The sequence below is a fragment of the Mus caroli genome, unplaced genomic scaffold (genome assembly GCF_978045245.1).
Source record: "Mus caroli unplaced genomic scaffold, Mus_caroli_1 scaffold_15, whole genome shotgun sequence".
Classification (NCBI taxonomy): domain Eukaryota; kingdom Metazoa; phylum Chordata; class Mammalia; order Rodentia; family Muridae; genus Mus; species Mus caroli.
This window is the reverse complement of record NW_028227270.1, coordinates 29,014,480-29,038,267: the sequence shown is the minus strand read 5'-3', so window position 1 is coordinate 29,038,267 and position 23,788 is coordinate 29,014,480. Positions and strand designations below refer to the sequence as shown.

Below are 23,788 nucleotides of genomic sequence, written 5' to 3'. Positions count from 1 at the left end.
TTAAAAAAAATTCTAACATGTTCTTACAAACCAAAGGTGAGGCTGTGGTGAGGCCAGCGACACCACGTGGATCAGCATGTTCAGGCCTGGGAGAGCAGAGGACGGCAGAACACACTTAGAGGGGAAACGGAGCAGCAGACCAAAGGCTGAGGAAGCCATCCATGCCCACCTGCCGCAGTGACCTTCAATTTCTTCCATGATGAAAGAAATCTCAAAGAGGAGAATTTCAAAGCTTCAATCCTTTCTCTTTTTTTCTTGGGGGTGGGGAGCTTGGGGGAGTAGGGAGACAGGGTTTTTCTGTGTAGCCCTGGCTGTCCTGGAACTCACTCTGTAGACCAGGCTGGCCTCGAACTCAGAAATCCACCTGCCTCTGCCTCCCAAGTGCTGGGATTAAAGGCGTGCGCCACCACTGCCCTGCTAATTTCCATCCTTTCTTAATCTTTCAGTCCTCCACATCTTCAGATTCTTTACTATCCATGTAGATGCTTGCACGCTCACACTCTCTCTCTTTCTCATACACACACACACACACACACTCCCCCATTTACCAAGATGTGCCTGCTCTTGTTTGGTGTCCCCAAAACCACATGCCAGTGAGACCCACACCCTCTGTTGGGGGGAGGGGGGCTGTGATTAGACAATGCCAATTTTTGTTTTAAGCACTCATGCTTTCTGTCAGAACTTTACTGCCAGATGAAGAAACATAAACAGTGATGTATAGTTTAAGGAAAATAGATTTCAATAAACATTCCTTAGTTAGGGTTTTATTGCAGTAAAGAAACATTATGATGTTGGAAACCCATAAGGCAAACATTTAATTGCTGCGGCTGGCTTACAGCTCACAGGTTTAGTCCATTATTGTCATGGCAGGAACCATTACAGCATGGAGTCAGACATGGTGCTGGAAAAGGACCTGAGAGCTCTACACCTTGATAGGCAGGAAGCAGAAGTCTGTCACACTGGGTGTAGCCTGAGCATAGAAGCCCGTCCCCAACAACACAGCTCCTACAAGATCACACCTACTCCAACATGGCCACACCTCCTAAACCACGCCTTATGAACCTATGGGCCATTTTTATTCATACCACCACAAAGAATTAATCAGAACAATAAGGACTGTGTAAGAAAATGACTTCTTCTGAAGTCCAGAAGGGAAGTGAAATGAAGAGATAGATGTCTCCTCATGGTTCTCCTAAGAAGCCATGTAAGAAAATGTCTATATCGATGGCCCAGACACATAGATTTAGGTCACTGTAAATTTCATGTTCCTGTATGGCTTTTTATAGTTTACAGAACACAGAAATTCATAAATCAGAGCAGGTTTAAAATCAATCAGAGATTACAGGAAGATGGAGAAACTCCTCTGTAGGCTTCGGATGCTGTCTGATAACACCCATAGCTTTTGGGCTGGCAGAAGCTAGTGAGTCTGCTAATCCAATAGGGTCTAAAATATCTTTATGTTAGTTACAGGATGTTAGTGCTGACACAGAGATGAGTTTGGGTGGCTATTCAGGAGGCTAAAGCTAGTCCAAGAGAAGCAATGCCATAATCAGTCAGTCTCTGCAGATACAACTTCCCTCCAGGACTTCTCCTTGACAGGTATAAAGCATTTCAGTTCATAAAGTAGAAGCAAAAGGAGTAACTCATGGCTTTTTAAATAGCAGTATCCTAATAGGAGAAAACCAGAGGTAGAGAAAACCACATCTATACCAGAGCTATGGTTAAACCTAAGTCAGAGTAATTCTAAAACTGATGACCTAAGATTGTACCTGATATACCCTATTTGTGTGTTCCCAATGTTATGCGCGCACGCGTGTGTGTGTGTGTGTGTGTGTGTGTGTGTGTGTGTGTGCATGTACAAACACACACACACACACACACACGCACGTGTGCGCGCTCTTGAGGTTTTGGAGTTCTCATCTCACCATTTACTTTCTTTTAAATATGAAATAAACAAAACAAAAAATACTTCTAAGATCCTTTCTACTGATATACTAAAACATCGAAATCTGTAATGTTCACTATGAGACTATAAAATCCTAGCTCCCTTTTCAAAGTCAAGATCAAACTAAAACCTTGGCACCTATAACTGAATGTGTGTGAACCATCTTCTCTACGAACAGTATCGAAACAGCTGGCAAACTAAGGAGAAAAGTGAGCCTTAACAACCCAGCTCAGACCATCACCATCCAAATGCCTAGTAAAGCTAAAACCGTAAACTTGAACTATATAAACCTTTACAAAAAGAAAATATAAAAGTCTTCATGCTTCTAGAATAGGCAGAACTCAGATATAGAAGACCTCACTAATGGGAATATCGATATTAAAATCTTTTGTTCTTCTGTGTTCATGACAAATTAAAAGCTAAGCCAAAAGCTTGGAGAAAATATCAAAAAGAGAGAGAGAGAGAGAGAAGGGAAAGGGAGAAGGGAGAGAGAAGGAGAGGGAGAGAGAAAGAGGAAGAGAGAAAAAGGGAGAGGGACAAAGACAGAGAATGTGTATGTACGCAGGCATATGTGGTAAACATTTGACCTAGAATAATTCCTACACCACAACACAAGCAATTCAAGAGATAAAATGGACAGAGAGGACACATGGATGAACATCCAGTAAATACATGAAATCACTCTATCCGCCACAGCACTCACACACTGCAGCAGACAAGCTACAGCACTCACACACTGCAGCAGACAAGCTACAGTGCTCACAGCTCACAGAGAGCTCTGCTGCTCTGCAGCAGAGAAGCAAAACTATGGAATTACTATAAAGAATATTTTTTTTTGTTTTGTTTTGTTTTGCTTTGCTTTGCTTTGCTTTGTTTTTTGAGACAGGGTTTCTCTGTATAGCCCTGGCTGTCATGGAACTCACATTGTAGACCAGGCTGGCCTCGAACTCAGAAATCCACCTGCCTCTGCCTCCCGAGTGCTAGGATTAAAGGCGTGCGCCACCACACCCAGCTATAAAGAATATTTTTGTTTTCCACAGGGTTGGATATATATGTTTACATACCTAACCTAGCAATTCCACTCCTAGGTCTATCCAAAAAAGTATGTCTGTGAGAAGATAGAACACAGAGGGGTAGTCTTAACAGCTTTCCTGAAAATAACCACAAGCTGAAAACAACCCAAGGATTTGGCAAGTGAAAAATCAACAAACCTTGGTATATTCGTCTAAAATAAAACTGCACAGAAATTAAAGAGAACAAACTTCCCTCCCATACATTCAACACAACTACACATTTCTTTGAGCAAAGGTAAGAAAGTAGACATCAAAGAGTCCACACTGTAATGATTCCAGTTGTGTGAAACCCTAAAACAGCCTGCCCTGCCCTGCCCTGCCCTGCCTTCTGACTCCAGTGATCATATCATCAATGTTGTAGTGAAGGTTGGAGATAAAGAAAGAGGAGCCAGAACGAGGCAGAGGAAGTCCAGAGAGAAGGTGGAGCTTACCCAGGATGATGGCTGCAGGATGCTACACTAGCAGTGACTGAAACAAACTTACAATGTGCAAAGCTTACTGCATGTAAACCACAACTGATTAAAGCTGACTACAAATAAAACTTTTGAATCTGCTGTATATAATTTAAAGCTAAAGACTTTTTAAAGTCTTAAACTAGCATGACTAAATTCCCATGCAAATGTAAACTCCAAACCCTTCTGTGTAAGATTCTGATTCCAGCATCTACCCAGAAAACTGCATATCTTTCACTTTAAAACAAACATTCTGAACTTCAAGATGGACATTCTAATCTAGTTATGGTGGCACACGCCTTTAATCCCAGCAGTCTGGAGGCAGAGACAGGTGAATCTCTGTGAGTCTGAGGCCAGTCTGGTCTACAGAGTGAGTTCCAAATCAGCCAGGACCGGAGTTTTTAAAGGGCCAGTCTCAAAAAATTACATATATATTTAAAAAGTATATTTCATATCTACACAATTTGAGGTATATTAAATGTCAACCAGAACTTATACAAATATATAGACATAGTACACTAAAAAATTTACAAATAAAAAAATGTTTCTCCCTAAGATCTAAGCCAGCCTTTGAAAAGAAAAAGATTTTTTTTTTCTAAAAAACTCCATTTTACATATGTATGAAGAAATACAACAATGAAACATTCTCAGATAGCTGGAAATTTTTCTCAAAATGTCTTCCATGCATTAAAAGCATTTTCTCAGCAAAACAAAACCAGGCCATTTCACTCAGGTTATATGCCTCGAGTCCAGAGGCTGATTAACAAACCCATCTTTAGGCTACTTCAAGGGGCCTAAAGTCCTCATCCAAACTAATGGTTTTCTCCAGAAATCCTAATTCTGATATTATACCAAGAGCAACTTCAGAAAAAAAATTAATAAGTTACCTAGAATTCATAGAACAATTAATAATGCATGTACAGATGTGCATTCATGGGTTACAGGCTAAACTGTGACCCCATGAACTTATCTATAGCCTAGCATACCTAAGATGGAGTCTTTACATGGGTATCTATGTTACAGTGAGATCATTAGAGTGGGCTGTACTCCAGTATTTAAAACAACACCAGAAATGTGTATATGTCACAAGCACAGAGGACAGTGATATGGGGAGACACTAAGAAGACAGCTGAGAACTGCCCTTCCTTCCTAGCCTCAAAAGCAACACTGCTGCCACCCTAACTTGGGACCACAGCCTCCTGTGTGAAACAATGTTAGGCTGCTCAGACACCTAGTCAGTTGCTGCAATTCCACTAGAAGGACCAACAGCTCCTCAGGCATGAGCTTACAAATCCCTATCATAACAAGGAAGACGCCAAGAGGAATCCCTTGGTATCTGCCAGTTTCTAGAAGGCCAATCCTCTGACCTACCATAGCTGATTCTAAGCTAGTGTTGTATCAACTTGATACAAATTACTAGAGATATATCAACTCTAGAAAGCTTCTATAAACTACTGCATCACAGAGCAAAACCTGATGAGACAGCATTTTTTATTAGCTAGTAGGTGTTCCAAAAGACGGCCATGCTTAGAACCACAGCTGCATTTACAGGAAGGACAGCAGCTGGAGAATCATGGAATGAATGGTTAGGGTGTAGAAGATGCTGAGAAACAAGTATAGCAAAAGTACAGTGCGACCTCTAAATAGCTTTGGAATGCTAAACATAAATGAATGTGGACTGTGTCCTAGGCATTGTTCTAAGCCCATAGACACATCAAGCATTTATGCTCACTGCACTCCTATGGAATAATGGATAATTCAGAACCAAATTGCCGACTTGCGTTTTGAATTAGAACCGAGTTACAGAGAAGTGAAAATTCACAGCTAATAAGTGAGGAGACTAAGGTTTGAAACAGCACAAGCGATCTGCTGTGGCTGTATACTCAAACTCCTGAACGTGCTGTCCTTCAAGTATGTAGTAGTGTGTGCAGATTTCAGCTTGGTTGGTATTTAGACCTCAGGGTTTAGCAAAAGGAAATCAGACTGGGAAAGCGTGCCTGACCTCAGGTATATGGTAATTAATGCAAGCAATGGATCTGCAAATCAAACTCAAATGGGCCATTTTACTCTTCCTGCATAAAATATTATTTAAAAGCACTGAATTGGGAGGTGGAGACATGACTGACTCGGCAGCTAAGAGTGCTTGCTGCTTTTGCAGAGGACCAGCACCTACACTGACTGGGTAGTTCACAACCTCCAGAACTCTAGCTCCAAGGGATCTGGCACCCTCTTTTAGCCTCTATAAGCACCCACATGTGTGTGCATGCACACAGGCAGACAAATGGACAGACAGAAACACACAAAGAAACAGACACACACACACACAAAAGAATCATCTAAAAAATATGTAGAAGCATTGAATCAAATTGGAATTACCTAAAATTATGAATCTTACTAGAAAAAAAAATCACTGCCTCATTCTCTTTACCACATTTTTAAAATGTTCACTTTTTAAAATTATGTTCATGTATGTTTATGGGCCGTAGTATGCTCACATATGTACAGGAGCCCACAGAGACTAAAGGCATGGGATTCTCTAGAGCTGCACTTACAGGGGCTGTAAGGCACCAACACAGGTGCTAGGAACTGTTCTCTCCAAGAGCAGTACATGCTCTTACATGGTGAGCTGTCTCTCCAGGCCCACTTACCTCTCTTCTAAGTTGGCAACCTAGAGTCTCTCAGAACAAATGCACAAAAATCATACAGTTACCCCATTCCCAAGGGGAAAGCCATAAAACACCAGCAATCCAGGCGGCACTGAGTAGGGACACCTACATTTTAAGTTAGAAACAACTGGCATCATGATGGCCCCAGAGGACTCTGTGGGGAATGGTGACAGCTGACTCAGCATTACTTTCTACAAGCAGCCAGGGTGTAAGTGTAGAACTGCACATTTTTAAGTTAATCAGAATGTGTGCGTGTGCAGACTGTGACACATCGGTACTCTGACACCAGTGCTATTTTACTATACAGGGTAAGACAGCAGTGACTAAAATACAGGCCCCTGAAGTAAGTGTCTGCCCTGCTGATACCGAGGGAAAGATCCCGAGGAAGGAAACAGGGAAGAAGCACAGAGAACTTCTCTCAGAAGCACAGCTTGCCCCAGGAGATGAGGAGACTAAGCCACATGTCCCTCTGTGGTAACAAGTAGGAGCAAGGCAGGCAGGCGACAAGCTGCAGACCAGGCTGCTCCCACTGTGCAGCAGAAACAGGATTTCACTCTGCACGGAGCGCAGTCTTCTGTCTCGCTCTGCTAAAGTTTTGTGCTATAGCTAAGAGTTATGGAAAAGATGGTAAAGTATAGGCACCTATACAATAATTCATATATAAGTGGTACCCTTACTTAGTAACTAGAAACTGTCCAAGTGGCAATCACTCTATCAAGGGCTTCCTACGTGTGCTCAGCATGTCACTCAGAACTTCTGTTTGCACTGAGCACACTCTCCATCACAGACTTACACTCCTAGTCCTGAAATTAACATGTTACAGGTGCAGGAAAATTATCTCTACTTCAACAGAATAAAAGCAGGGCAAAAGAAACTGGGTCCCCAAGAAAGATAACACAGTCTGCGTTAACTGCAGTGAATGGTTACCAATTTACAAGTTCTTTACAGGCAGGACTGACATGAAGATACAGTTCACATCACCGCTGCCTCTGCCACTGCTGTGTGACTGTCCTAGGTTACCTCGTATTTCTGAGAGGCTACCACTTTCTGTCTCTGCTACAGCAAGTTATCACAAATTCAGTGGTTTCCAGCAACCCACACTTCCTACCTGTCAGTCCCTAAGTCAACTTCCAGCAGGAGTTCCCAGAGGCCAATCCAAACATTCCCTTCTCAGTTCCTAGAACTTCTGCTTCCTCTCCCTCTAGCTCCCAAGTGCAACCGCATCTCTTAACTTGGAGTCATTTCTCCATCTTCAGCACCAGTGTCAGTGGCGAGAAGCATTACTTTGACTCTTCCACCCCTTTCCCTGTGTAAAGGATGCTACCCCCAATGATTATGAGACCACCTAAAGACAAGAACAGCTTCTTTACAACCTTGACCCATTGGTGACCTCACTTCGCCTCTGCCACTGGCCCTAACTAGTTGCAGGATCCAGGCATTAAGTGCTTATGTACCTTATTTATAGTAGCCAGAAGTTGGAAACAACCCAGGTTGTCCCTCCATGGATACAGAAAATGTGGTACATTTACACAATGGAAAACTACTCAGCTATTAAAAACAACTTCATGAACTTTGTAGGCAAATGGATAGAACTAGAAAATATCATCCTGAGTGAGGTAACCCAGATCCAAAAGGTCATACACGGTATGTACTTATTGATAAATGAATTTTAATCCAAAAGCTCAGGATACCCATGATACAACTAACTCACAGACCATATAAAGCTTAACAGGAAGGAAGGGCAAAGTATGGATGCTTCACACTCACATAGAAGGGAGAACAAAATAATCACAAGAGGCAGAGAGAGGGAGGGGTCTGGGTGGGTGAGGGGAAGGGAGAAAAGGGAGGGGGGTAAGACCAGGTATTAGGGGGGGAGACAGGAGGGAAGCCCAGAGGGCCATGAGAATGAATAGAAATAAGTAGCAGTTAGGAGGTGGGGAACTTGGGGAAACATTAGAAAGTCCCAGATGCCAGGGATGGGAGACCCTCCCAGGACCCAATGGGGATGACTTTAGCCGAAACACCCAACAGTGGGGAGATAGAATCTGAAGAGAGCACCTCCAGTAGACAGACATGATACCCAGTGGAAGGTTGGGCCACCCACCCATCTCAAAATTTTCAATCCAGAATTTTTCCCTGTCTAAAGGGCATACAGGGACAAAAACAGAGCAGAGACTGAAGGAAAGGCCACCCAGAGACTGGCCTACTGTGTGATCCATTCTATCCACAGACACCAAACACTGACACTATTCCTAATGCCAAGATGTGCTTGCAGACAGGAGCCTGGCATGGCTGTCCTCTGAGAGGCTTCACCAGCCCCTGACTAAGACATGCAGATACTCACAGTCCACCATCAGACTGAGCCTGGGGACCCCAATGGTACAGTTAGAAGAAGGACTGAAGGAGCCGAAGGGAACTGTAATCCCATAGGAAGAACAATAGTATTAACTAGCAGGACCACCCCCCCAGAGCTCCCAGGGATTAAGCCACACCAAAGAGTACACACAGGCTAGTCCATGGCTCCTGCTACATATATAGCAGAGGAGTGCCTCATCTAGCATCAGTGGGAGGGGAGGCCCTTGGTCCTGTGGAGACTTGATGCCCCAGGGTAGGGGGCGGGGGGAATGGTAGAGCGGTGAGGCAGGAGTGGGTGTGTTGGTAGGGGAGCACCCTCATAGAGGCAAAGAGGAGGGTATGGAGTGGGAGATTTGTGGAGAGGAAACCGGGAAGGGGGATAACATTTGAAATGTAAACAAATAAAATAATTAATAAAAAAATTAAAAGACCAAGTGCTCATGTTTGGGATCAATCGGCTTACTCGCTATATGAGGTGCACCTTCATCATGCCTGCCTGCTTCTCCAGTTACAGTCTGATAACAACCTCAGTGAGTGGTACCAGTCTGCATCAGTTCATGAAGAGTCAGAAATGCACCAGATGCAGAGTAAGAAGCTAGAGACAGAGAGACAAATCTTTTAAACACTGCATGGAAAACAACACCAGGAGGGTGTCCTTCCTGGAGAAGGGAGGGACCTAGAGAAAGAAGCTGAGAGAGCAAACATCATGCAGCTTCATATACTCTCACTGCTCTGGGGGCCAAGACGAGCTAGAGACTTAAAAAATATCACAAAAAGAAGGTAGGGTAGAAAGAAATTGCTGCCATAAAACAAGAGATAAGAGGATAATCCTAGAGTGATCAGGAAAGTAATAGCTAGAAGTCTCGATTTAGCAAGGAGGTTTTACAGGGAGGCGGCTGAAAAGACAGGAGGAAGTTAAGTCAGGATCTGAAGCAAGCCTCCAACTGAAGACTGAACCCGAGGAAGCTGAACAAGAAACAATGATGGAAACACCCTAAGCACAGGGACACCCTAAGCACAGGTAGCAGGTGTGCTGAGTTCAGTTATAAGGGGAGTTTGTCGCTTATGTTCCTGTATGGTCACATCCTATGTTATAGAAGGGAGACTTGCAAGCATCACATACGACTGGAATCTAACCGGTCTGAGCCTCACTCTCCAGTGACCCCGCAACTTCAAAGATTACAGGCTTTCCTTACTCTCACAGTCACTGTTCGTGCTGAGCCATCTGGCTGTTAACCCCATGTAGCCTCTCCCTGACATAAAAAGAAGACAGCATTTGCTTCAGAGGCCTGCATGCTATCTAAACCACAAATAATGTGTATGAGCTCTACAGGGACTATCTTTGCCTTCATCACCTGTCTTTCCTTTTCCATCATTAGCTGCACCCTGCCATGCAGTCTCCTTGTATCCACCTGAAATAATAATAAAAGCACTTCTGATACTTGTTACAGGGTTGATTTTTTTAAGATAATAATCATAGACAACTTAAAAGCTCTACTACTGAATCATGACTAATTCAAAACAAAACAAAAATAAAATGTTTTCAGGGGTTGGAGAGACAGCTCAGTGGTTAAGAGGACTAGTAGCTGCACTTCCAGAGGACCCGGGTTCAGTTCCCAGCACCCACATGGTGGGAACACCATCTTTAACTCCAGTACCAGGGCATCTGATGTCCTCTTTTGGCTATCACAGGCACTGTGCCCATACATGGTATATATACATACATAAAAGCAAAGCACCCATACACAAATTATTATTATTTATATTTATTATTATTAATTATTATTGTTGTTATTTTATGTATGGATGTTTTGCTAGCATGTAAAAGGATAATTTCTAAAACCTGATTTTATTTATGAGTTAGATATTTAAAAACTCTCTGTAATATGGGAGAAGATACTACTGGGATATTTACATTGTATAGTACAACCTTCTAAGAAAACAAAACACGAGGAACAAAGTATTTAGTTACTGAGGAGACTTTATGCCACCACACCCTTGGCCCCATATGAGAAAGGGTACTTAAAAAACTCAAGTCAACTTATTGAAACAAAGGCTGCTTCTCACACAACTGCTCCTGAACTGTCTGCTTAGGCAGTGCAGCCCTGCCTGGGGCACCCTGCAGCAACCCCCAAGGCCAAGTCTGATGTTTTTTTTTTTTTTTTGCTTGCTTGGCTACTGTCAGTAAATTTACTGCAGACACAACTCATTTACTCTTTTCAAGTCAGTAGCTCCAGAAAAAAAGAAAACAAAATAAAGAAAAAGAAACTGGAAGAGGATCATTAAGAAATTGTCCTGTAACCAGTAGGCACTGAAACCCCTTTTTCCCAGCCCTGCTGTGACCACGCTTTCCCCACCCTTCCTTTTCAGCTGCATACCTTTCCTCTCAGAGCCACAGCTCAGTCCTGCCTCCAGGACAGCATTCATTCACAACGCTCCCAAAACAAACAAACAAACAAATCTCCCCCTTCCCAGCTGTCTGTCACTCCCGTGACATCCTCCGTTACTGACCCCTCCCTCCGCGTTTCCAGGCTAGAGCTGACTACACTTTTGGCTGTTTGTTATTAAATGAAGGCAAAGAACTCCTCAAGTGCTGGACTGCAGCATCCACCACCCATCAGACTAGGAGCAGGGACTTTCCAGAGACCCACAACCTGCGAGCGCTCCCATTGATCTCAGCTTTGCCCTATGACTAAACCCTCTCTGAAAACTGCACCGTAAGCTCCTTACTCTGTTTTGTACCGTTACCACCTAATTACAAATTTCGTGCATGGCAGATGCCCAGCAACTGTTTTTAATGATGAATAAGCATGTAATAGTGTGCAGCTCAGAGGATGAATTAACAAGTTGAAGATCTACTGGAAAAACATACCAAGATTTTTCTTAGACATGAGAAAAGATGTTTCATTAAAGTTTACTGCTAGATACCTAAATTGATAAAATTACCTAGATGGTAGAATAAAATATCCTAATAGGAAAGGCAAGCCCGTCATAAACATGGAGGATGGCCCACCTTGGAGAGCTGAAGGGCCCATGTGGGCCTCAGGCTCATCACTTACAGTCTCTTTACCTCTACTTGGCTTCGTTTTAGCATTTAAATACTGATCCGATTTATACACCGTTCAGTTCAAGTGAGAGAATCTAAGAAGATGCGGGTGAGTGTGGCACTGTCCCTAAGTGCTCAGATCCCCTCCTGCAGTCACTCCCTTCCACCTCTGCCCGGGAGCATGTCACTAGCTTGCTCACTCTTGCTAAATCAGCTCAATGCCAACTTAAAAGACACTTTCTACACCATAAAAATTTATGAAATTACAGGTTCAGTTCACTAATTAGATGTTTTAAATATACATTTAGTAAATATTTAACTATGGAAGTTTAAAAAAAAAAAAAAGCAAGTCACTTAAAATTCTCTCAGGTAAGCAGGCCAGGTGTGGCTTGATGGCTGTCGGTGGTAGCTGGGGTGCTGGTAACTCAGCCCTCCCCTTCGCGGTGCCTCAGACTCTGCACGGGACAAACCCCCTTTCTGGGCTCTGAGGCCAGTTGCTACTAAGGTACCTTCTAATATTTTAACTGACACTCAGTTTTGTGCAATGACAAGAAAGGACAGGTGTGCAAGAAGGTGAGGGGTCCACTCTCCCAATGGTCACTTTGAAGGAGGGCTGACGAAATTCACCACTGCCTTTTATAGACCCCTGCTGTGAAGTTAGGAGAATGAGGCCAGGATGGGCCCCACTGACTGTGCTCCACAGAATATTTTACAGTTTTAATCACTCTCACACAACTACAAAAGTCAACTTTACTGCAATAAATCTCTGCAAGACAATCAATGTACTAATGATTTAATTATATTAAGACACCTCTAAGGAAACAAGGTGACACAGAGCAATCACTACAACCTAGCCAGGGGGCTTCTACCCAGGAAGGAATGTACGTGACTTCCCGTGTGTTAGCCATGAGAGAGACAGACCATCTAGGGTCCTCAAGCTCAACAAAGACACGGGAGGAGCTCCCTCGTGTTACTCTTCACCACACACAGAACCAGGTTTTGAGCTAGGAAAGCCACAGGTTAGAAGGTCAACATTTCAGACAATAAATACTGTACTCTAGCCAGGGGCTACAGGAAAACTATGCTCCAACCTTCACCCACCCTAGGGAGGACTTAGCAGGGTAGGCTCCAGTCTCAACATGCTGGAGAAGCACCACACCCCTTGCTGGTGTGGTCAGAGGACAGTAAGAAACTGAGATATCCATCCCTAGCAAGTCCTCAGGCCCCGTGGTAGAGCAATGGAGAGTACGCAGGCAGCCTGTATGTCACTCTCACTGTGGTGGTGAGGTCCCCCTACTGAATGACACAGAGACTACAAGAGAAGCTAGAACTCATACCACCCACCAGAGGCTGCAGAGGGAACATGAATGTATCTCCACCTGGCAGTAATGATGCAGCACAGCCCACCTTGCAAAATCAGAAAGCTCTCACGACAGTCTAAGTAAGGCCTGGATTCTTGCCTCACAGTAGGTAAAAACACACATTACCACCAAAACTCTATCACACTAAGAAACAGGAAGATGACAAACTCAATAAAAAAAAAAAAAAAAAAATCAAGGGACCAACAGCAGGACAGCAGCAACGTCAGAATCTCTGACAGTGCCAAGGCCTCACATGCATCATGGACTCACAGCAGAGGTGGCTATGGACACAGGACATGGGACCTAAAATAGGCATTCTGAGTAGTAGAGGGCCTGGTTGGGAGGGAGGGAGTGGGAAGAGAGCAATGGAAGCGACCATGATCACAGGGCACTGTATATATATGTGTGTGTGTGTGTGTGTGTGTGTGTGTGTGTGTGTATGTGTGTATGTGTGTGTGTGCGTGTGTATGAAATGGACACAAACAGAGAAACTGGCAGTGCTGGGTTGTTCTTTAATGTTTCAAAAGCCAACAAGACAGGTCAACAGGCAAAGGCACTTGCTGCCAAGTCTGATGACCTGAATTCGATCCCCTCAATGCACATCGTAGTTCTCTTCTGACCTTCACATGTGTGCCCAGATAGACACACTCACACACAAAATTAACTATTAATGTCTTACCAGTCAGTATACATAGGCTTGAAACAAATAAAAAGATAAAAGGCTAAGGTATAAAAAAAAAAAAATCTCTGCCCAGAAATTAAAAGATACAACAAAAACCCAAACAAAAAATTCAGGAGTGAAAAGTCAATATTCAAACTAGAAAGCTTGGTGATTGGCTGCCTGAAGAAGAGGGAGGGAACTACCAGTGAGGTGGAGACAACAGACAGGACCAAGGAAACACCAGTTAAATATTGCTGTTATCAGAGTCTGGGAGGAAGGGAAGAAAGAAATCGGAGCAACAGTAACAGTGAGTGAACAAGTCGCAGCCTGGACAAGAGGGGGAGCTGGAGAAAGACAGTGGTGATGTCTGAGGTGTTGGGGGATGGCTCACTGGGTAAGCAAGGGTACTTGTGCTCTGGAAGAGGACCTAGATTCCGTTTCCTGTGCTCACACGATGGTTCACAACCATCCGAAACCTCCAGGTCCACAGGATTCTACACCTTTTGACTGCCATGGGTACCAGACATGCAGACATGCATGCATGGCAAAACACTTATACACACAAAATAAATATTTAAAAACAGAAAAAATGTTGAAAAGAACCGATTCTTTATGATGAAGTACAGCAAGGCTGAACTGAAAAAGAACCTAGTTTTGCTTTGGATAATATGGATAATGAAGAAGACATATCTGAAAAATTGCTACCTCCCTCTTTATTTTGCTATGGTTATAAAACTGGTACTTACAGAAAGAGATGAGGGGAAGCTATTAAGGAAAAAGCAGTATCTGACGGCCCCACTTGACTAGGAAAGTCCACTTCAAGCAGAGCATCCTCCTTCATATCAAGCAACTGTCCATTCCTTCTGTGACTTTTGTACATACGCCCATCTATGTTCCCAACTCTTGACTTTATTATTACAAAAATGGCATACAGCACCAAGTTTTAGGTTTAGATATTTAAGCCATATATTATAAAAATAATATAAATCAAATTGAGAAATTTAGAAGTTTAACAAAATCGTTTTCCTTTTTTTTTTTTTTTTTTTGGTTTTCCGAGACAGGGTTTCTCTGTGTAGCCCTGGCTGTCCTGAAACTCACTTTGTAGACCAGGGTGGCCTCAAACTCAGAAATCCGCTTGCCTCTGCCTCCCAAGTGCTGGGATTAAAGGTGTGCACTACCATGCCCGGCCATTTTCCTTTTTAAAAAGGTATTTTTTCACTTGAAAAACAAATGTATTGTCTCTGTAGATTTTTAAATGTTATTTAAATTGCGGAAGAACAAATTCTGACACAAAGTATAGCAGCTATAACAGAACTCAGCAAGATAACCTGAGAAACCTCTTAATAAAGCCCCGCCCTCCTGGATGGGCACTCCACCCCCCTGCCCCGGCACTGAGCATCTCTGACAGGTCACTCTGCACCCACAGCTGAGTCTCAGCCAGCCCGGCTGATGATGCCTTTCCCCCCACTCCCACCCCCACACCCTGTCCTTACATTGCCCAGCCTCAACATCCCCTCAGACTGAGGTACTTAGCTATTCCTTCCCATAATCCTCAGTGCTTGAAAAGGCATCCCTCGGTTAGTCGGCTCCTGAGACCTAAGAATCATGTTGATGGCCTCATCTAAGTCCAAGGCACTAACTTATTAAACTTAGAACACTGTAGTCACTAACCTGGAACCATCAAATATGTAATAACATCAGATTATTAAACAGTTTAATGAGACAAATCCTCTTTTTCCCTCTTATTCTTCAACCCCATCCCACTAAGGGTTTTTCTGTGTAGTCCTGGCTGTCCTAGAACCTAGAACTCGCTCCATAGACTGGGATTTGCCTGCCTCTGCCTCACCTCTGGAATGCTGGAACTGAAGGCATGTGCCACCAAATCCAGCCTGGCAGCAGGTGACCACAGCCCACCTCCTACTCACACTCATATGACCTCCTACTCACACTGACATGACCTCCTTCCTACTCACACACATATGAACACAGCCCACTCCCTACTCACACACATATGACCACAGCCCACCTCCTACTCGCCCTGGCCTTACCTAACTCTCTTTCTTCCTCCTACTTTCAACTACTGACTTTCTCCGAGCTCTAGTGTCTCTCCTGGCAGTAAGCTCACCACCTCTTCTTCTGACTCTCCCCCATGAATATATCTCCTTCCCTGCACTGCTTAGTTAAAGCCCTATGAGTTTTCCTCACTTGCTAAGATGAGCATTTCCTCTGATCGAGAGTCTCGCCGTGTGCCCGAGTCTGAATCGTTTCATTTTACACACTATGCACCTTTCTCCTCTCTTTCATTAAGTCAAGTCTTCCATCCTGCAAATGTCCCTATGCAACCCACCTCCTCCACAGCCTGCCATGGCCAGGGTACGTCCATCTCTGTGAACTCAGACAGTCACCATGCTCGGCTCAAGACTCAATGGGAGAGCTAGTAAATACTATTAGTAACGGCTATTATTAATTTATGTAATGGTTTTCGTTCCTTTTCTTTTGACTATAAACATAAAACTCTCTAAACTAAAGCAATCTCAAAACTGCTGCTATTTTTTTCTCTATATACAATTTGACAACCAATGGGATAATGGAATACGATGCCTGATGCCCTCTGACAGACATGTGAGAAACAGTCTGCCACTATTCAGGAGTGTCTGATTCCACTGACGATCATCTTTGTCTCGTTGTTTTAATCTAAAAATGACACACTATACAAAATGAATGCAACTAGCTTGAGAAATAAATGGGAAGGATTTCATATTCTTAAAAAAGAAAAAATCTTAACTCACAAAATATAAAATCCTTTGGAGACCTCTTGTGGTTAAAGTTAGGAATAAAAAGTTAAATTTTTAAAAACTGTTTTTAAAACTACATTAAATCCACTATAATTCCAGGTAACTTTTGCATCTTCTCACATGGTAATAGTATGTAATGTCTTTGTTACCAGTAAAATACCCACCAGTACCTGACAAAAACTGGAGCTTTCACCTTCTCATCTAGTGCAGAAAGACGGGATTACAGTGTGACTCTAGGTCTGAGAGATAAGAAACGACATGTCAGCACTGACAACAGACACCACTAAACTCACAATAAAACTTTCTTATCTGAAAACTGAACGTTACACTGCTGCCTGTAAGCCAACTGAGAACAGAAGTCTGGAAAACTATTCTTCATGAGCTCTGTGGGTTTTAAAGTGGAGCAACTGTCTCTAGTAAGAAAAATTAAGGTAGGAACTCACCTCATGCAATGAAATAAAGAAAACATAAATTTAAAATTGAGCACTACACACTTGGGAGGCAGAGGCAGGTGGATTTCTGAGTTTGAGGCCAGTCTGGTCTACAAAGTGAGTTCCAGGACAGCCAGGGCTACACAGAGAAACCCCGTCTCGAAAAACCATTTAAAATAAATAAATAAATAAATAAAATAATTGAGCACTACAAATAAAATTTTAAAAAGATTTTGGTAAAAATAAAACATAGGTAAAACTACAAAGTGCTCTCAAGATGGGAAAAGACCTTTCAAATTATAAAAATAATAGGATGTTACGAAAAGCACAGGGACTTAATTGGTCCAAATACTCCACTAAAAACAAGTAGAAATAGCGAATCAAATATGTTACTTAAAATGTGTTTACTTGCCGGGTATGGTGGCGAATGCCTTTAATCCCAGCACTTGGGAGGCAGAGGCAGGTGGATTTCTGAGTTCGAGGCCAGCCTGGTCTACAGAGTGAGTTCCAGGACAGCCAGGGCTACACAGAGAAACCCTGTCTGGGAAAAAAAAAAAAAATGTGTTTACTTTTCTTGCAAGGTCCTTGGCAAGTCTCCAGCTCACCCATCTCTAGGGCTAGGGTGCTCCCAAGTGTGCACACACAAGACAAGGGTCAGCACCAACAGCAGGGTCCTCTGAGGAGCCCTGCGAGCTCCCACCTCCTGCCCCACACTAGGATGACGGGATTCACTGTCACATACAGCTTCCCATGTGGTTGCTCACAAGCTGAACTCAGATCTGCACGCTTGCACAGAGATCATTTGACCCACTGACCCCCTTCCACCTTGAATTAAAATATAATTGTTAAATGTTTTAAAGGAGTTATGAGATTATTTCTTAAAAAAATAAGTATCAAGGATCAAAACTAACAAAAGAAACCTAACAGTAGTCGAGAAATTACATCCTAAAAGAAATGTGCAAAGAGAAGAAAAGGAAGGCACAATGTACTCTAATAGATGTTCCAGGAGAGACTAAGGGAGGCGGGTGTGGTGCAGCTGTAACCCCAGCATCCAGGAAGAGGAGGTAGGAAGATTGGGCACCTCTCAGATACACAGGGAGCTGGAGGCTAGCCTGGGCCACATGACAACTTGAATTTAAAAAGAAAACAATATATACATATATCCTGAACCACATCCTGCCCACCCAAAAAACCAGTAAGCAGGGAGTCGCAATAGTAAAGGGGAGATGGCTACATGTTTGTGGTGGTGTACATGAGAGGCCTCAGTCTCCAGCACTGGAACACTTGGTCCCCAGTTGGTGGCTGTTTGGGAAGGTGTATCATGGGAGTAGGTTCTGACATTTCAAGGCCTTGATTCCAGTTCACTGTTTTGTGCTTTGTGTTTCAAGTGTGAGCCCTCAGCCTCCTGCTCTTGCCATCAAAGACTCTAACCCTCTGGAACCATAAGCCCACGTAAATCCTTCTTTCTATTAAGTACCTTGGACAAGGTACTTTATCATGCAACAGAAGAGGAACTAAGGCCCTATCCCAGAAACTTTATGCATATTATCTTTACAACTCATCTTTATAGTGAGCACTCTTACTTCCTGTATTTTATACAACAAGGACACAGGAAGACAAGATAGTCGAATTGATTACTCAAAGTCACTAAGGCAAAGAGACAGATTTCCATCCAACCTATGACCTTGTGACATCTGAAAATCTACCACCTTGTTCTCTATAGACATAAATTAGGTACAGGTACTCATAGAGACATAGGCTTAATTCTCAACTCTTCATGAGCAAAAGGTACAGAAAGAAAATTAACCAGGAATGGAGGCTTACTTGGTCAGTAAGCGTGAGCAGAATTATGAACCAGGAATGCTAGCTAGAGAAATACACTAAAATGGCCTGAAGTCGTTAGATTGCTGAGTCCCAGTCAGCCAGCATCTCCAGCATGCTAAATCCAGGCTTCTGACCCTCATCTGATGTGAGCACGAGACAAAGTTCCTTGCCAAACAAACTGCATCTTGTCACTGTCTGCTTCTGCACAGACAGCGTTTGGCTTTCTTCTTGTTTTTTATAACTTTTATTAATTTTTATAAAAATAATTAGAAAACAGAAATCTAACACAATGATTAAGATGACCAAATTCTAGATTAATCTAAATGAATTAAATATACACTTGGTTATAAAGGAAAATAAACAAAATTAAAGGCATGAAACACAGTAAATGTTCTTACACTTATGAATTTCTTTTAAAAGTCTAAGAATTTATTCAACTTTAAGCTCTCCAGCATCAGCACCCCTCATAAATGGACTGTTAGACTTTTAACTGGTCAATGTTGAACACAGAAGAGAATCAAGAACAAAAAAGGGGTTTTCTATTTTCTTACAGTTTTCAACCTATAATAGAAATAATAAGATTATTCAGATAATCACTGTAAATGTTCCAAAGAGTTCATGAAGCCCCTGGACCAGTATTACCTATCAATCTAGCAAGGAACCATAATTTGTATAAATGTTTCTAACTTCTGACTCAGAAATTCGGGAAAGAATTCAGAATGCACACAAAGGCGCCTGCAGATGCTACCGCACCACCTGAGCAACAAAACTATAAACACAACCAAAAGCAGCAGACACATCCCCCGGTCCACTCTACAACAAATGTCAGACGCATAATGCTTTTGAAGTGTTTACTGAAATATTAGCAAACAAAAGGTGAAAAGCAGTAGTCACTAAAATTTGCTTCAAAATAAGCACCCAGGGAAAGAAGGGTGTGGCTGAACGAGACTGGCTCTGGCCTGGGGCAAGTAGGCACTGGCGGATGGTGGTGTCTCACAACACTACTACTCCCTTAGTCTCTTCTGAAATGTCTACATTCATGTGTCTGAAATTTCCCATGAGAAAATTGGATATTTTTAAGCTGAATACAGGTACAAAGCTATATTTGCTACATGAACCTAAGTTTATAAATAAAAAAGTAATACATATAAAGAAATAAAACACCAAAGTGCAGTTACTTCTGTATTTGTGGAACTGGATTTATTTTATCTTTCTTTTTGTAACTCTTAATTCTTCTAAGTAAGTGCATATTAGTGCTATCATCAGAAAAACAAACCGTAAGATCAAGGCCTGACTTTAAATCAGTTTGATTTAGTCAGTGGCTTGTCATCCCTTCCTTCATGTAGATGGCATGCAGGCCTACCCATGCTCCCTGCCCTTCTGTCACTCTTCCACAGAGGCACCTGCCTGTAGTGCTAACAGGGCAAGCCTTGAGAATCCAGCAAGGCGTGTCCAGTCTCACACATGCATCTTCTCTTCTACTTGCTTCAAAATAAGTGCTGTGATATAAGGCCGAGTAAATAAAACTCCTCGGTTCCTCCCATGCCGAAGAGAAGCTCGCAGCACAGAAATTATACAAAAATTTAAGAAATAAGTTCTAAATTACCTGTAGAATATATGCATAAATCTTTAAACAATATAATTAAGTAATATGATAAATCCCTTTAGAATGACTGTCATTTATAGTCCTACACAATTTTTTCCTTTTAAAAACTCTATTATTGGAGCCAGGGTAGTGGTGCTCACCTTTAATCCCAGCACTTGGGAGGAAAAGCAGATGAATCTCTGTGAGTCCAAGGCCATCCTGGTCTACAAAGCAAATTCCAGGATAGCCAGGACTACACAGAGAAGCTCTGACTTGGGGAAAACAAAACAAAAACACTCTGTCATTAGGATAAAATTACCATAAGTAATTTCTATAAGAATAAGCATTGGTTTGGGAAGTCACTCCAGTGTGAACAAGATCATTCCTCACCTGACATTGGTGGCTCTTTGGATGAGCATCTCTGTTGGCGCAGACAGGTCGGAGGGAAGCAGTAATTCCACAGGCTGCAGGCTTGATATGCGAGTCTCCAGCTCCAGTCTGGAAGCAGAGTCCTGGAAGCAGTCAAACACAACTTCGCCGGTTGCAGGCTGCACTCCCTGGAAGCGACAGTAAACATCATAGCACAGATCCCAGAAAGCATCCCAGCTGCACCGGCACATCCCAAGCACGGTCCTACTTAATGACATGCTCCCCAAAATGCGCTCAGCTTTTAAAGTGAAAATCCATCTGCCTTTTAAGACTCTGATGTTTAAGTTAGACTCACAGACATCTAAAAGGGGCTGAGGGCTGGTGAGAGGACTCAACAGGTAAAAAGGTCTTGCCACTGAGCCTAAGGACCTGAGTGGGATCTCCACAGGATTTACGTGGTAGAAGGAAAGAACCTACACCCAGTATAGTCTGCTGGGCTCCACACATTTGCCATGTATACACAGAATTAATTAATTAATTAATTAATTAATTAATTAATGCAATAGGCTTAAGTGGGAGTTTCATGAGACACAATGAGTACAGGGTGGGACCTGGTGAACTTGACAGAGTGCCAAGTCTCCAAGCGTTCCTGGGCATCAGCTTCGCCCTGTACAGAAAGCACGTTATCAGGACAAAGAGCCAGTAACCACACTGATTGCATACAAGCACACTGTCTAGTTCTTACATAGCAGAAATCAAACATAACACAATGAATGAAACCCATCTAGTTTCCAGTAAAACAGCCAAGACAACTTAAGACCATCACCTGTCACCCCAGTGTGACAACGTAAGAAAGCCTGAAAGGGGCCAAGGTTTGGAGGAGTTGAAGAGCTTAGTAAAGTTACTTAGCCAAAGTCTGAGAGCACTAAAACGATGGATCTGCGGCCACTCCCCAGGCTACACTCTACCACTGACACCTCAGAGATGAAGAGATAAGGACAGTTTGCACTAATGAAAAGCCACAAGTGTCACAAATCTTTATATTGTTAATGCAATTAACTAAGTGATAGCCACTTCCAAGAGCCAGGCATCATCGAGGAAAGGAGAAAATGCCAGTAGTGTTTACATCAGCAATTCCTCCCAGGCATATACCCAAGCTCCTCATGAGAGTTTGAGTATATGATAAGATGCAAAGAGTACCTACAGAAGTATTATTTACAGAGGCAAAAATTACCAAGCCCCTAATGTGTCCAGCAACAGAGGAGTGAGTACATGTGGGTCATAAGATTAAAGAGCACTGCAATCAAAGATCTAAAGCATATAAATAAATGTCACATTCAGGCCAGCAACATGCCCCAGCCGATACAGGGGTGGCTACCAAGCCTGGGGACCTCTGTTTCATCCTCACGGGGTAGAAAGAACTGATTCTCATGAAGTGTCCTCTAATCTCTGCAAGCATGACCATGGTACATGTGTGCCCCGACCCTCATATTGTGCCCAGCAAATAAACAGAAAAACAAATTTTTAATTTGTATATAAAACAGGGAACAAAATAATTCGAAACACTTTCATAGTAGGCTTCCTTTGTACATAAAGTTGGAGGTGGTCAAACCAGAATTCAAAGAAAAGATTCCAGAGCTCAAGTGGCAAGTGTAGCCTTGGCCTAGAGCTCAGGACACCATGAGCCAGTAAAGAGACTGCTGAAGTCAACGATGGGAGCCAGAACCACTTAGTGTCAATGACCACTGCTCCAACTGTTCATATCCCTGCTCAGCCGCTACAGCCAGCCTTGGCAGTGGCAGGATGCTATTGCTAGATGCTAGAGCAGGACCTGTATATCTCCTGTGCTACCATTCAGTCTGAGCTCCGGGTAGATATAGAACAGCACGGTACATATGCTAACGCAGATGAGCAAATGACCTTACTGTTTGTAGATGGGACCAACTGTCTACAATTAAATAGAAAGTATATCTCATGGGGGAAACATTCATTTCGGCCTCCCCAACTCTCACAGTCTTGCTAACTCCCCGAGAGAAGGGCTTACTGGCTAAGCAAATGTCAGGTTAGCACAGTTATGTGTTATGAATAATGTATTAAAAGGTACACTAAAGACCCTGATGCTTTAGGAATGTTTGTTAATGCTGGTCACTGACTATAGATATTGACAAAGCACAAAGAGTGGTTATAAGGGAGTCTAATACTCCTGAGGGGCACCGTCTTAGACCTGTAAGTGGATAAATTTACTCATGAGTGGGCAGAATGCAAAATTAGTACTGCTACAGCTCCTGAATCACACTGACCGGAAGACAGAGTGCACATATTTCTGCATTACTTTAGTTTGCTGTCCTGCACCGGCCACTTAACTTTAACTTTAACTCTCCATCCCTCAGAATCTAATTAGCCACATAATCACTCCCATTAGACCACACATTAGAGGACATCTCTGGAGCCCTTTGCTAGCCATGCACATGCTGGGTAAAGCATTTTGTTGTGCTATCAGGTCCCTGTCCCCCTGAACGCCCATCACTGCCACCATTTTCAACGGCACATAGTCTGGAACAATCTGAATCACCGACCAGCACAGAGGGCCAAGTAACCAGAAAAGAAAACCGTAACTAACTACTTGATGAGTACTGTTGTGAGGGAAACGCTTTCCTAGTAAAGTCCCTGAGAGCACTTCCAAATCCTCATGACGTACCGCTCACGACAACGCACACGAGGTACCACAAACACCCATCACTCACTTCTCACCTTCAAAGGACTTACCACGATACCAACGGAAATGTTCCCCTTCTTTTTGTCTTTAATGTTCTCCTTTTCTTCGTAGATACACAGAAGATAGTTGGTAGAGGTATCTGTCATTACCTCATCAATATTTACAGAATCATCCAGCCTGATGAGAGGATTCACATGTAGTAATGATTAAAGAAAAATCCCATGCTGCTTCATGCCCATTAAGTGATAAAGGTTTATGTCCTCATGCAGCATTCTTCCAAGGATGTTCACAGTTGCATGTCGTCTCTTCCCTGAACTATAACAGGTACAAGGACAGGTAACTATTATCTTCTCAATTCCAAAGGGGCTAGAGGTGCACCTGCAACCATGTGGGAGCCCAAAAATGAATCCATTTTGCTGGGTCGATGGTGGCCCTTGATTCCTTAACAACCCAGCAATGCTACAAAGCAAAGGACACACACTAAAAGAGCATAAATCAATCCCTGTCTC

The 23,788-nt window shown here is 42.8% G+C and overlaps 1 protein-coding gene across 2 annotated transcripts in view; it reads right to left on the bottom strand.

The window, feature by feature from the left end:
• Msh3 (mutS homolog 3) overlaps positions 1–23,788 on the bottom strand; it is a 149,134-nt gene that overhangs the window by 116,122 nt on the left and 9,224 nt on the right. For both annotated transcript variants that reach the window (XM_021180634.3, XM_021180633.3), the window contains exons 7-8: positions 23,330–23,475; positions 20,585–20,751 (exon numbers count right to left, since the gene is read on the bottom strand). In XM_021180634.3, coding sequence (XP_021036293.1) covers positions 20,585–20,751; positions 23,330–23,475 — 313 coding nt within the window. The remainder of the gene's footprint in view (positions 1–20,584; positions 20,752–23,329; positions 23,476–23,788) is intronic.